Below are 15,329 nucleotides of genomic sequence, written 5' to 3' on the forward strand. Positions count from 1 at the left end.
TGTATGCAGAAAACTACACAACACTGAAGAAAGAAATCAAGGAAGACACAAACAAATGGAAACATATACCATGTTCATGGATTGGAAGAATTAACATCATCAAAATGTCCATACTACCCAAAGCAATTTACAGATTCAATGCAATACCTATTTAAGTACCAATGGTATATTTCACAGACATAGAACAAACACTTCAAAAATTTATATGGAACCATAAACGACCCTGAATAGCAGCTGCAATTTTGAGAAAGAAGAACAAAGTAGGAGGGATCACAATACCTGATATCAAACTGTATTACAAGGCCACTGTAATCAAAACAGCCTGGTACTGGCATAAAACCAGGCACACAGACCAATGGAACAGAATAGAGAACCCAGAAATAAACCCAACTCTCTACAGTCAATTAATATTCGACAAAGGGGGCAGTAACATAAAATGGCGTAAAGATAGGTTCTTCCACAAATGGTGTTGGGAGAACTGGAAAGCTACATGCAAAAAAATGAAACTCGAGCACCAACTTACATCATACACCAAAATAAATTCAAGGTGGATAAAAGACTTAAATATAAGCTGTGACACAATTAAAGTCCTAGAGGAGAACATTGGCACAAAAATATCAGATATTTCATGCAGCAACATTTTTACTGATATGTCCCCTAGAGCAAGGGATATAAAGGAAAGAATAAACAAATGAGATCTCATGAAAATGAAAAGTTTCTGCACGGCTAAAGAAAACAGTATTAAAATAAAAAGACAACCAGTTGTATGGGAAAACATATTTGCCAATGATACCTCAGAAAAAGTTTTAATCTCCAAAATATACAAAGAACTCACACAACTTCACTCTAAGAAGACTACTAACCCAATTAAAAAATGGGGAAAGGACTTGAACAGACACTTCTGCAAGGAGGACATACAGAGGATCCAGAGACACATGAAGAGATGCTCGATATTGCTAGCTGTCAGAGAGATGAAAATTCAAACCACAATGAGATTCCACTTTACACCATTGAGAATGGCTATCATAAACAAAGCAATAAACAACAAATGTTGGAGAGGGTGTGGGGAAAAGGGGACTCTGGTCCACTGTTGGTAGGATTGCACACTGGTACAACCATTATGGAAAACAGTATGGAATTTTCTCAGAAAACTGAAATTGGACCTGCCTTTTGACCCAGCAATTCCACTGCTGGGATTGTATCCTAAGAATCCTAAAAAACCAATCCCAAAGAACCTGTGCACCCCAATGTTCATAGTAGCACAATTTACAATAGCCAAGAGTTGGAAGCAACCTAGGTGCCCGTCAGTAAATGAATGGATCAGAAAACTATGGTACATATACACAATGGAATTCTATGCCGCAGAAAGAAAGGAGCTCCTACCTTTTGCAAAAGCATGGATGGAACCGGAAAGCATTATGCTGAGTGAAATAAGCCAGGTGTTGAAGGACAAATACCATATGATCTCACCTTTAACAGGAAGCTAAACAACAAAACAAACAAGCAAGCAAAATATATCCAAAGACACTGAAATAGAGAAGAGGCTGACAGGGACCAGAGGGGAGAGGGGAGGGAATTTCAGGGGAAATAGGGGGTGGATTTAGAGGAACATATATAAAGGATACATGGTCAACAACTGAGAAGGGTGGAAATGGGATGGAGGGGGAGCACGGGGGGTGGGATGGGATGGGAGTAATAGACAGAAAACTGTACTTGAAAAATAATTAAATAGATTTTTAAAAAACTTTTAAAAAGTTGAATACAAAACTACACCTCACCATTCACTATATATCATATAGTTTATATGATTTTACCATATAAAATGAAGTTATAGCTATTTCTAATATATGTAATGGCTACATTTCTGAAAACTGGGCTGTAAGGCAGAATTTTCCAGGTCTGTGTTCCCCCCCCACACACACCTATTTTCTTGAGGCTTTTAACATCTATGTTCATCAGAGTTATTGACCTATAATTTATTTTCTTTGTAGTGTCCTTACCTGGTTTTGGAATAAGGTTTTATTTGGTTTTAGAATAATACTAGCCTTGTAAAATGAGCTTAGTGTACATAGGTCCTTTTGAACTGGTGTTTTGCCAATGTTCATAGCAGCATGATTTACAATAGCCAAGTGCTGAAAGCAACTTAAGTCCCCATCAGTATATGAGTGGATGAAAAAACTATGGTACATTTACACAATGGAATACTATCCAGCAGAAAGAAAGAAGGAGCTACTATCCTTCATGACAACATGGATGGAACTGGAGAGCATTATCCTATGTGAAATAAGCCAGGCAGTGAAAGACAAATACCATATGATCTCACCTATAAGTTGAACCTAATCAATGAAACAAAAAAGCAAAGAAAATATAACCAGAGACATTGAAATAAAAAACAAACTGACAGTAACCAGAAGGGATGGAGATGGGTGATAATGGGGGGGATGGTTGTCAAGGAACATGCATCAAGGACCCACGGACAAAAACAAAGTGGGGAAGGAATGAGGTTGGGAGGTGGGGGTATCTAGGGTGGGGGGCAGTGGGGGGGGGTAATGGAGACAACTGTACTTGAACAACAAAAAAATAGAAAAAATATGAAAAAAAGCAAAATGAGCTTGGAACACTTACTGCTTCTGAATTTTTAAAAAATACTTCCAGAAGTAGAGGTGTTAGTTCTTAGAATGCTTGATAAAATTCACCTATGAAGCCTTCCTGTCTAGAAATTTTGTTTGTTGTGAGGTGTTTTTTTTTTTATTACTGCTTCATTTTAATTAGTTGTAATTGGTCTATTCGGATTTTCTAATTCCTCCTTATTCAGTTCAGGACAATTGTATGTTAGTAGAAGTCATCCATTTCTCTTTTTTAAATATTTTTTATTGATTATACCATTACAGTTGTTCTATTCCCCCCCTTCATTCCCCTCCACCCACACACTCCCTCCCCTACCATTCTCCCCCTCCCTTAGTTTATAACCACGTGTCTCAACTTCTTTAGATTCTATATTTCCCCTACTATTCTTGCCCTCCCTCCTATCTATTTTCTACCTACCCTCTATGCTATTTTCTGTACCTTCTCCCCCCCTTTTCCTCCTCCCACTCCCCTGTTGCTAACCCTGGATGTGTTCTTCATTTCTATGGTTCCACTCCTCATCCAGTTGTCCTCTTGGTTTGCTTTTGTTTTAGGTGTGGTTGTTAATAACTGTGAGTTTGCTGTCCTTTCGCTGTTAATATTTTTCATCTTCCTTTTCTTAGATAAGTCCTTTTAACATTTCATATAATAAGGGCTTGGTGATAATGAACTCCTTGAACTTGACCTTATCTGAGAAGCACTTTATCTGTCCTTCCATTCTGAATGAAAGTTTTGCTGGATAAAGCAATCTTGGCTGTAGGTCTTTGGATTTCATGACTTGGAATACTTCTTTCCAGCCCCTTCTTGCCTGGAAGGTCTCTTCTGAGAAATCCACTGACAGTCTGATGGGGACTCCTTTGTAGGTGACTGTCCCCTTATTTCTTGCTGCTTCCAGGATTCTCTCCTTCCTTTTCATCTTGGCTAATGTAATTATGATGTACCTTGGTGTGTTCCTTCTTGGGTCCAACTTCTTTGGGACTCTGAGCTTCCTGGATTTCCTGGAAGTCTATTTCCTTTGCCAGACTGGGGAAGTTCTCCTTTATTATTTGTTCAAATAAGTGTTCCATTCGTGGCTGTTTCTTTCCCCCTTCTGGTAGCCCTATAATCCGGATGTTGGAATGTTTAAAGATGTCCTGGAGGTTCCTAAGCCTCTCCTCGTTTTTTAAAATTCTTGTTTCTTCCTTCTTTTCTGTTTGGTTGTTTCTTTCTTTCTTCTGGTCCACTCCCTTGATTTGAGTCCCTGTTTCCCTTCCATCACTATTGGTTTCCCGTGCATTTTCCTTCATTTCAATCAGTTTAGCCTTCATATGTTCCTCTAATTTGTGACTATAATCAACCTGTTCTGTGAGCATCCTGATAAACAGTGTCTCGAACTGTGCGTCTGAGAGGCTGGCAATCTCTTGGTCGCTTAGTTATCGGCTCTGGGACTTTGAGTTCTTCTTGCGCCATCTTTTGGGCTGTTCATGCCTGTTACTTAGCAGGGTAGGAGCCCTAGGTGTTCACCAGAGCAGGGCAACTCAGTCGCTAGGTTGTGACTCTGTATGTAGGGGTGGGGTCAAAGAGGAGCAATGTCCTCCCATCTGCCGCCTCCGCCGCAGCTGCCACCGTCACCAGGGCCTGCGAGTTTCATCCCACTGCACGCAACTGTGCCACCGCTGTCAGCCCTCCACCACTGGGTTCGCCCTCTGGGGCCTGCATGGCTGTCTCACTGTGAGCAAATGTGCGATCACGGTCAGTCTGCCCCACAGCCTGACTGGGTCTGGGCTACTTGCGTGCCTAGGTCGGGGAATCTTTCCTGCCCTGACCCTGCTCCGCTGCTGGCTCTGCCCCGCTCTTACCATCCCCGTGGAACAATTAGTTGTAGTTGGACTTCCATATAATTCAATTTTCTGTTTTTTGGCTGTGTCTTTGTTCTCCAAACCTTTGTTGTATTCAAACTTGGTTGTGGGAGAAGGCACAGTGTTTCCACCTATGCCTCCATCTTGGCAGAAGTAGAAGTCATCCATTTCTAATATATTGTCCACTCTGTTGGCATACAGTTGTTTGTAATATTTTTATAAATTCCTTGTAATTCTATGGTATCAGTTGTTACTTTTCCTCTTTCATTTCTTACTTTATTTATTTGGTTCCTTTCTCTTTTTTTCTCAATGAATCCAGTTAAAGCTTTGTCAATCTTGTCTATCTTTTCAAAGAACAAGCTCCTGAATTCATTGATCTTTTGTATTGCTTTTTTAGACTGTTTAATTTTTTTCTTCCCTAATTTTTATTATTTCCTTTCTTCTATTCACTTTGGGCTTTGCTGTTCTTTTCCTAAGTCCTGCGAGTGTAAAGTTAGACTGTTTATTTGAGTTTTTCTTGTTTCTTGAGGTACACCTATAGTGCCATGAATATCCGTCTTAGGACTACTTTCTCTGTGGACCATGGATTTTTGGGTTGTGTTCTCATTTTCATTTGTTTCAAAGTATCTTTTGATTTATTCCTTGATCTCATTGTTAACTCATTGTTTAGTAACATGTTATTTAGCCTCCATGTGTTTGTGTGTTTTTTAGTTTTTGTTCTTACAATTAATTTCCAGTTTCATACCACTGTGTTAAAAGAAGATGCATAATATGATTTCAATCTTCTTAAATTTATTGAGACCTTTTTTATGTCCTGATATGTGGTCTGTCTTAATGAATTTTCCATGTGAACTTGAGCAGAATGTGTATTCTGCTGCTTTGGGGTGAAATGCTCTGAAGATATCAGTTAAATCCAACTGATCTAATGTGTCATTTAAGGCCTCTGTTTCCTTTGACTTTCTTTCTGGAAGATCTATCCGTTGATGTCAATTGGATGTTAAAAATCGCCTACTATAACTCTATTACTGTCAATCTCTTCATTTATGCCCATGGAGATTTGCCTTGTATATTTAGGTGCTCCTGTGTTGGATGCCTAAATGTTTATAAGAGTTATATCCTCCTGTTGGATTGTTCCACTTATCATTATGTAGTGTTCTTCTTTGTATATTACTATAGCCTTTATTTTAAAGTTTATTTTGTCAAATATACGTATTTTACCCAGCTTTTTCATTTCTATTTGCATGAAATATTTTTCCACTCCTTTATTTTCAGTCTGTTTGTATATTTCATTCATGTCTCTTGTAGTCAGCATATATATGGGTTTTGTTTTCATATTCACTCAGCTACCTATGTGTTCTGTTTTGTTTTTAAGATTTTATTTACTTATTTTAGAGAGAAGGAAAGGGGAAAGAAACATCAATATGTGGTTGCCTCTCACATGTCCCCTACTGGGGGCCTGGCCCACAACCCAGACATGTGCCCTGACTGGGAAACAAACCACTGACCCTTTGGTTCGCAGGTCTGTGCTCAATCTGCTGAGCTACACCAGCCAAGACATTCAGCTATTTTATGTGTTTTGTTTGGAGCATTCAAGTGATTTATATTTAGGGTGATTATTGATGTGTATGTATTTATTGTTATTTTATTCTTTTATCTGTGTTTGTCTCCTCCTCCTCCTTCTAGAAAATGCTTTAACATTTTTTGTAATACTGATTTGGTGGCAAATGAACTTTAGCTTTTTCTGGTCTGGGGTGGTCTTTATTTCTCCTATTTTAAATGATAGTCTTGCTGGGTAAAGTATTCTTGATTGGAGTTTGTTGCTTCTCATCACTTTGACTATTTCAGGCCAATCCTTTCTGACCCGAAATGTTCCTGTTGAGAAGTCAGCTGAGAGAATGGGATCTCCCTTGTAGGTAACTGTCTTTTTCTTGCTGCTTTTAGGATTCTCTTTCAGTCTTGAAATATTACCATTTTTATTATGATGTGTCTTAGTGCGGGCATCTTCTGGTTCATCTTGTTTGGGACTCTCTGCACTCTATGGACTTGTATGTCTTTTTCCTTCATCAGAATAAGGAAGTTTTCAGTAGTTTTTTCTTGAAATAAATTCTTGATCCCTTGCTGTCCTCCTTCTGTTACCACTATTATGCAGATGTTTTTAGGCTTCATTTTGTCCCAGAGGTCCCTTCAACTATTCTCATTTTTTTTAATTCTTTTTTTCATTTTGCTTCTCTGATTGGGTGCTTTCTCCTACTTTGTCTTCCAAATCACCAATTTGATCCTCTGCTCCATCCAACCTATTGTTATTCCTTCTAGTATATTCTTCTTTTATTACTGAGTTTTTAAAAAGTGTTTCTATTTCCTTTTTATGCTTGCTATCTCTTTGTTTAAGTTCTTACTCAGTTTTTTTGAGCATCCTTATAACTATTTTTTGGAATTTTATATCTTTTTATTTATAATTATATCTGGTAAATTATTTGCCTCAATTTCATTTAGCTCTTTTTCTGAAGATTTCTCCTGTTGTTTCATTTGGGGCTTGTTTCTTTACCTCCCCATTTTGGCTGTGTTTTTGCATTTGTTTCTATGTATTACATAGGAATACGTGATTACCTGTACGTGATTACCTTTTATAGATAACAACGGAAAGAATGTTACTAATTACTTCAAAGAGAAGCATGTTTCAGAGGCAAGGGGAAAAGTGGTTGAACTGGTTACACTCCACACTTAGGAGATTTAGCACATAGTTTAGGAAGCTACTCTAAAGATATACAGTAAACAATTTCAATCCAGGGTGAGGGAGTTTTAGCAAAACTAAGTCTCACAGTAGCCTAGGCACAATGCAGACCTGATTCCCCATGGGAAAACTTATCTGTGAGTGTGGGTTCTATGTGCTGACTCACTCCCTACTGAATTTTCCAAGTCAGGTGCTGGGCTACATTTCCCAAGCCACATGGAATGGTTCCCTATAACTGAGGTCAACATGATAAGGTTTGGGGAGTCAGAAAGGTAGGTATTGTGGATCACCTATGAGGGGGAAGTGTCAGTCAGGCCTGAGGCAAAGTGGAGGGAGTAGCCCCCACCCCAGAGACACACAACTCAGTCTGTCCCAGATTCTCCCCAGACTTAAGCCAGGTGGGCTTCCAGGAGTTGAGAGTGTGGGGGCCACCTCAACCCCTGAGGGTAGGGTTAGAGTATCTTCTAGGAGGAAGAGGTATTAGTGAACCTTTCCAAGGTTCATTGGAAAGTGGGAGAAATGGTTTCTGACCCAAAGTTACACCGCTCAGTCACTGAACCCCCCTGAATCTTCCTGGATCTCTACACACTGGCCCAGGCAGCTGACTCCTTAGCAGGGCACAATCTCTGCAGGGTGGGGAAACAAGGAGTCCAGATGGTGGGGCTATGTGTCCCTCCAGGCTGATGCTGTAGGAAGGGGCATGTTCCACCCAAGAAAGATGGTGTCTACAGTGTGGAAGAGTGATTCAGCACAGAGGTCTTAGCTACTGTGCCCTGACCTCTCTCCCCAGAGCCATGAACATCAGTCTCTCCTCACATGACTTCTAGTCTGTGGCACCTTCCCTCTGCCAGAGTCCAGGGTGAATCACTACAAATAAGATTTGGTGCATTGGCCCTTTAAGAGAGTACCTGACACTCTAGCAAACTTCTCTCTCCCCCAGTGGACAAAACACCTGCTGATTTTCACGGCCAGATGTTGTGTGAGCACTTATTTCTGGCTCTTTGCCCTGGGCTGTGGAACCTAATGTCTAACTGAGACCCCATGCTCCTTAGAGGGAAGCTTTGCTGCTAAAATAACCATCCAGATTCTCAGTGGACACCCATGGGAGTGGGGCCAGCCCTTTATACCTCTCTATCCTTCCTACCAGTCTCAACATGGCTTCTTCTGTGAATTCTTGTTTGTGAGACTTTTATTCAGTTAGTCTTCAGTTGGTTATTCAGGTTGATTATCTTATGTTTTAGTTGTAATTACAGTGTGGTCCTGGAAGGAGGCAAGTATAACATTCACCTAGTCTGCCAACATCTTGGATACTCACTCGGAGAACTATTTCTGAGGTTTGTCATCTCAGCCAGCTTTCACTCTGCTTATTTCCTACTGTGTTTGATCATTTTTGCAAGGTGAACTTAAATTCACCTGGTTCCATCTGAGCAAATCCTGAGATGCCTGGGTTAAGGGTAAGATCCTTCATTGCTTGCATGTCCCCCCATGCACTGGGGTGTGATGAACTGAGACACTTGAAATACAATTTTTCATTTGACATAAACAGGAAAATTTATTAATTATAATTATAGCAAATAAAAATAATAGCATACATTCAAACTTCAGATCTATGAGAGGAAATACTTGTGGGCATGTGCACTCAAAAGAGGATCATTTTTCCTTATAAAGTCAAGGCTTTCTTATTATCCTTTCACTGACAGTGCACTTTCTTCCCTCCTCCTGCCTTATCTTCTCCCTTCTATCCCAAGACCCCCTTTCTCTAAGTCTATAGCACATGTATGGTTCTGGTTTTATGTGAGCCACTCAGTTTCAAATTTCCACCTTTCTGGGAGGCCTATTCATTTGCTTTATGGGTTGAATGTTCCCTGTTATCTGAGACTGTGGGCCCTTCAAAGTTGTGTCAATGGAATTAGGAAACACAGTCCCTAGAGGAGTCTTCTTTACAATGGTCCCCTTACTGCCTGGTTCCTTTACAATAGGAACCTGAGAGGGCTGCTGAGAAGGGCATGAGGACTTGAGTACACAGGACTGATGACTTTTGAGAAGTCAAAACACCAATTACAAAGCATAGCCAAAGAAAAGTGGTCCAGTTCCTGCTTTACTCCAGGAAAGAAGCAAATCTTTTGAGTCGTTTGATAAGACTAAGTGTTTTAAAGAGGGAATGTAAGTTTTGCGGAGGGTAGGAATCAAAGTCAGGTCAGGGACTTGAAAAAGGTCACTTGATTAGGCTTTGGCAATACTGACAGCACTAGAAACCCAGGCGTGGAGGAGCCACGGACTGGCCTGGTATCTGTGCCATTCATGGTCTCTGCTTCTCTCCTTACTCTCTCAGTGGATCCTTCTTTGTACCCAACCCTGGGTTGCTCCTTAGAGACAAGCAGGTGAATCAAACAAAGCTCCAGTCCTAGAAAAGTAAGAACACTGAAAAGGTAGTCACAGATGTTCACTCTAGCTGTAGAGGAATCAAGAGGGCTGCTTTTAGGATGCGATGCTGGAGGATTCAGTTGTTCCATTAATGAATGTCTATTGAGCATTAATTCTGTTTCCAGACACTCTTCTAGGTGGAAATACAGCAGCTGAAGAAGACTTCTATTCTGTTCTAAAGGAATCATATGGCCAATAATTTGCAATGGAATAAAGATTATTTTACATGGAGATAAATTACAAGCTAAGTGGAGAATTATAATTTCACAATAGAGGGGCTAGTTAAAGTTATATGGCTAGGGAAAAGCCCTTTCTTTAGAGATAATATTTAAGCTGAAATCTGAATGAACACAAACAATTCTGCAAAGATAGAGACAAGAGTTCTAAGCCAGAACAGCCAATGCAAATGCCACCTTCAGCTTTGAATGTAAGTTACCTACAAATACTTCTCCTTGTACATAACCCTGTGACATGCCCAAGGAAGACACCTGATTAATGTTCTGAATGAGAAGGTTGGAATGAGGTGGGTCACTGTTGTCACTAAACTAAACACACATGGAAAGGTGAAGTAGTTAGAACAGATGCAGAGGTATGTGCTTGTGTGTGCATGTATACATATACAATCACACACATAAGCATGTGTTTGTTTGGTAGAGTGTCAATGCATGTCTCTTACATAAATAATATCTGCAGAGAAAAATCCTGAAAATCTGTGATTCTAGAGGATTGGTTGCTGAGCTACAGAAATGGATGCATGGGAAGGGGCAGTAGGAGGAAAAGTTTAGGGTTTAAAATAGAGAGCTGCCCAGTGCTAGGCTGGAAAGCCGCCAGCAGCCCTGGAAAACTACCCAGCTTACAGCGGTTCTAAGGACTGTTGTCTATTAACCTGGGTTGAAGGTCAGTCCACTGTCCCCGATCACCAGGTTAAGTGGACCTAGCATTGTTGAAACAGCTGCCAGAAGCCTGGGCTGGGAGACAGCTTCCCTACCACAGCCTTCATGCTCTGAAGAATCCCTAGTAAGTCATTTCTGGAGTCAGCGGTAGAGACCAGGGCCAAGAGTCTGGTCACTTGACATACTGGTGAGATCAAGGCAGGGGTTTGGTGGGGTTGTCAGGCCCACTCAGGGCCTTTGTATCTCTCTCTGCTCTGTGGCATTTATGTTCTTCTTGGATCCACGTGACCATCTGCAAACCGAAAAGTGCTCTTTTCAGCCAAAGGAAAGGATGAAAGTAGAGTGTGTTTAAGCTTGACCTTGGCCTCCAGTATAATCAAGGAAGGGGGGGAAAGATAGAAATAGAAAAGGTGAAGAAGAAGGTGATAAGGGCTCGTTCTAACTCACTACTTCTCACTGAGTCCTGGAGGACAGGAATGCATAAGGGAGCTGGCAGGGGAGACATGGGCACATGAGTAGTTACCAGCAACTTTAGGATTCGCAGTGAGAGAGGAGCAGAAGGAGAGGCCCATGGGGGTTGAGCTGCCACAGCTTCCTGGAAAAGGAGCCAGACCAAGGAAAGATTTGGGGGAATCTAGCAGTTGGACGGGGGTACAAAGCTAGGTAGGCCTCTGGGCAACATGCAGAGAATCCAGGCAGGAGAAGAAGCAGGAGCTGAAATCCTACCAGGCCCAGTGTGAACAGAAATTTTAGGAGCCTGGGTTCTGACTGGGAAAAAAAAGTTCTCACAGTAGAAAATTTCAAGCCAAGTGAGGAAAGAAAAATTGAGTCTCATGAGGCAAGATTGAATGATCAAAGAAGGTTTCTTTTGAGGGTCAGAGCACTACCTCAGGGTACTCTGGATCCTAAGCACCCAGAAAGGGCTCAACACTAAATAGAGACTTTAGACAAAATGATTGACAGGTTCTGGGGAAACAGCTGTGGTTCTGAGGGTAGGTTGAGCCCTGAAGGGTAAAATACAGATTTTTATGTGAAACAAGAGACAGGATGTCATAAACCAGTTCCCACCAAGAAATGGACACTGTGGAGCCTCACTTCACCTCCAATAGTTTCAGTCTAGCTTTAGGGCACGTAGGAAGGGGAAGAAGAGGGAAACTGAGGCTCACTTGATCTCGAAAAATGGGGTTGAGAGAGGAGCCAAAGCTCACACACATAATGAGCTTGCCCTTGTGGGAGGCCACCAGGAACAGAGCTAGTTTGTCCAGGCCCCATAGGCTCTCATGCATAGGAACTTTCTAACCTTATACCCTGTACTCACAGAAGCACTTGAGGTCCAGGGAGAACAGGCCCCTCTCACAGTCCTCTTGCATCTACCTTTGTTTTAGCACTGAACTAATTCTAACACATTTTACTTGTCTGACTCTTCAGTAGCCTGGGAGTAACTCAGAGCCAAGGGTTGTGATGTCCCCTCTGTGTGTGCTGTCCTGAGCACAGGGTCCAACATACCAGAGGTGGTAGTGAATGTTGACTAAATGAGCTAAGATGGAATTATTTTCCTTGACTTACTCCACTACCAGGTAAAGACCATGTTCCAGTTTTTATCACTTCCTGTCCTTCTGTGTGCGGTGATGGTGTCCTGCTCAGAAATAAAAACCTGTGAGGATGCCCAGAAGACCTGTTCAGTGATTACCTGTGGCATCCCGGTCACCAATGGCACTCCAGGCAGAGATGGGCGAGATGGACCCAAAGGAGAGAAAGGAGAACCAGGTGCAGCAGGCTGGTCTGACTTCTTCAATCTACTCCCAAGAGAAGACTGTTCCCTGTGAGGGGTCTAGCACAGAGCCATGAGCAGGCTCACCTTCCATTATGATTGGTGATGAATAACAGAGTAATTCCTGTACAATTTCATTCTCTCCAAAACAAAAATGCTTCTGTGGTTCTCCTGGATCCCGACTTTCCACACAGGAATTGATGAGGTGTGGTTGTCCCTAACGAGGGCTGTCCTGCCTGTCTGGGTAGCTGGCCCTGGGATGCAGGAGGATCTTTTGTTTCCAGGTCACCACTACTGTACTGGTGGTTTCTGCACTCAAGTGAATCTAGTACGGGGCTTTTGATGGAAGAGAATGAGCAACAGCCACGGGGTCACATTTCCTTCATGTTCCAACAGGGCAAGGGCCCAGAGGCTTGCAGGGCCCTCCGGGGAAAATGGGGCCTCCAGGAATTCCAGGAGCTCCTGGGTTAGCAGGACTAAAGGGCCAAAAAGGAGACTGTGGAGGCACTTCAGGTAAGGACCTCATCCCAGCATGGAGTGGGCTAAGGGGACCCAGGGCCCTGGGAACTTGAGGGCCACGTGGGAGGTGACCCTTCTCTTGCTGCCCCACTGGTGGATGCTCACCTCTGCTTCCTGACCCAGCACTCTCGTTCCTCCCAGTCTCACTTGGGGCCTGAAGGGATTCCCATGGGTGCCTGAGTACACACTTCCCACCCCTGTCAGCCACCACCTGAGCAGGCCATTGCAGAAGATGGACCCCTGTGCTTCTTCAGCTGGAACAGTGCAATGTGAGGCTCCAGGATGCGAGGGAGGAAATAGGTCCTCTGGGGTGTTCGGTTTAAGTCTATTGTCACAAGAGTGGCAGGAAAATGGACTGCTTCATAACAGCCCTGGTTCAATACAGTAATAAAGCAACTACATAAACTAACTAATTCAGAGTGAAATAAAGTAATTAGTGACAACAAAAGAAAAATGATGACCATATATTAATATTTCTCCATAGGCCTATCACTATAATAAAAATATTAGAGTTTGCAAAGTATAACAAATAACAGAGAATGATAAAGAAAATTTTTCAAAAAGAAGAATGAGTTAGGTTTTATTTTTTAATTCTCACCCAAGAATATGTTCATTTATTTTAGAGAGACAAGAAAAGATAGAGAGGGAGAGAGAGAGAAACATGGATGTGACAGAGAAACATCAATCAGTTGCCTCCTGAAAGTGTCCTGAACAGGCACAAACCCCACAACCTAGGTATGTGCCCTGATTGTGAATGGAACCCGCACACTTTTGGTGTAGGAGACAACACTCCAACAAACTGAGCCACCTGGCCAGGGAACCACTTTTTGGATAAATAACTACAGTATTACAATATTTACACACTTTGTGAAGAAAAGGATCCAGAGCAATTGTTTAGAAGTTGTTGTTATTATTAGTAGTGGTTTCAGATGTATAATTTATAAGAGTTATGAATTATATCTGCAAATGCAGGAATGCAGTTTTTATTTTCTCCTTTTTCCTTCTTTTATTTTCTTATTTTGTGGAATAAGCATAACTTCTTAATGAGCTTCCGAATACTCTTCTCTCCAATTTAAGGTCTTTTTCTCAATAGATACCCTCTCCCTATTGCCTTGCAGTTTCTGAGACCACGCTGGCTGACTTAGAGAGCGAGATAAGGCACCTGAAGTCCCAACTGTACCAAATGAAAAAACGTAAGCCTTCTTTCTGCACACACTGCATTCCTAACTCTTGCCTTTTTCTTCAGACGGCTCTAGGATTTCAGGAGGGTGAAAGGGAGTTAACATATCTGGGTACTTATTATACACCAAGGCCTAGGCTAGGTGTGCATTTTCTCATAATATGGTTTCATTCAATCCTCTCACCAATGCTGTTTGTGGGCATTACACTTATTTTGTTTATAGATGAGAGAAAATAGGTCCAGGAATCATAAATAATTCATTCGACAGCACACAGCAGAGAAGCAGCAAAGGAAAGATTGCATGGAGGTTGATTGACTCAGGAATCTTCGCTCCTTCCTTGGCATCCACTGTACACAGACAGCTGTCCATGCCTCTTTCTTATCCTGGTGTCCAAGCATGACATCACGTCTAAGTGTGTTTTTCTATGTTCACCTGCACCAGCCCAGTCTGTAACACATGGTCTGCCTCAAGGGCAGGATATCCCAGGAGAAACCAGTCTTTCTGCCAGGGCCTTGCTCCACCACTGAGGAGCTCCTCCTTACTGGGACCTGACCTCAGGTGGTCAGGAGGTTGAGCACAGGCTGCTTTCCAGAGACCTCAGTACCCAGTCAAGGGCCCTTGTGCCTACTGTCCTGGGCTGGGCTCCAAGTCAAGCCAACCCCTCCCTCCTTTGTGATTTCAGTGCAAACATTCTCCTTGGGCAAAAGATCTGGAAAGAAGCTCTATGTGACCAATGGTGAAAAGATGCCTTTTTCCAAGGTGAAGGCTCTGTGCACTGAGCTCCAGGCCACTGTGGCCACCCCCAAGAATGCTGAGGAGAATCAGGCCATCCAGCATGTGGCTGAGGACAGTCTCTTCCTGGGCATCACAGATGAAGTGACCGAAGGCCAGTTTGTGTATGTGACAGGAGGGAGACTGACCTACAGCAACTGGAAGAAAGATGAGCCTAATGACTTTGGCTCAAAGGAGGACTGTGTGGTCCTTCGAACCGACGGACTGTGGAATGATGTCTCCTGTTCTTCCTCCTACCTGGCTGTCTGTGAATTCCCAGCCTGAAGAGGCATTCCTCAACCCATCCTTGGCTCTCTGCAGAGCTCTCTGCTGCTCCACAAGAGAATTCAGTGATGGTTTTCTCATGCCCAGAGTTGACTCATTTCTTCATGGGGTTGGGAGGAAATGGAAGCGATGCATTTGATTGTGGGATGAGGAAGTGAAAAGTGGTTGAAAGTGGGATATGAGGCTTTCTGGTCTCATTCGTGGCAAAGGACACCCTCTGTTCTGCCTGAGAGCACAGCTTTGGGTCACAGTCAACCATGGAAAGGGCCCAGGCTAATCTTCTCCTTTCCA

At 42.4% G+C, this 15,329-nt stretch overlaps 1 protein-coding gene across 1 annotated transcript; it reads left to right on the forward strand.

Annotated features, from left to right (window-relative positions):
• The first annotated feature begins 10,528 nt into the window (after positions 1–10,528).
• Positions 10,529–15,124, forward strand: LOC118996161 (mannose-binding protein A-like). The gene is made up of 5 exons (XM_037059438.1): positions 10,529–10,698; positions 12,089–12,278; positions 12,679–12,795; positions 13,920–13,994; positions 14,665–15,124. The coding sequence occupies exons 2-5, from the start codon at positions 12,098–12,100 to the stop codon at positions 15,036–15,038; spliced, it is 747 nt and encodes a 248-aa protein (XP_036915333.1). The 5' UTR covers positions 10,529–10,698; positions 12,089–12,097; the 3' UTR covers positions 15,039–15,124.
• Positions 15,125–15,329: the final 205 nt, after the last annotated feature.

Source organism: Sturnira hondurensis, unplaced genomic scaffold (assembly GCF_014824575.4).
Source record: "Sturnira hondurensis isolate 20B ecotype Veracruz unplaced genomic scaffold, ASM1482457v3 Scaffold0010874, whole genome shotgun sequence".
Classification (NCBI taxonomy): domain Eukaryota; kingdom Metazoa; phylum Chordata; class Mammalia; order Chiroptera; family Phyllostomidae; genus Sturnira; species Sturnira hondurensis.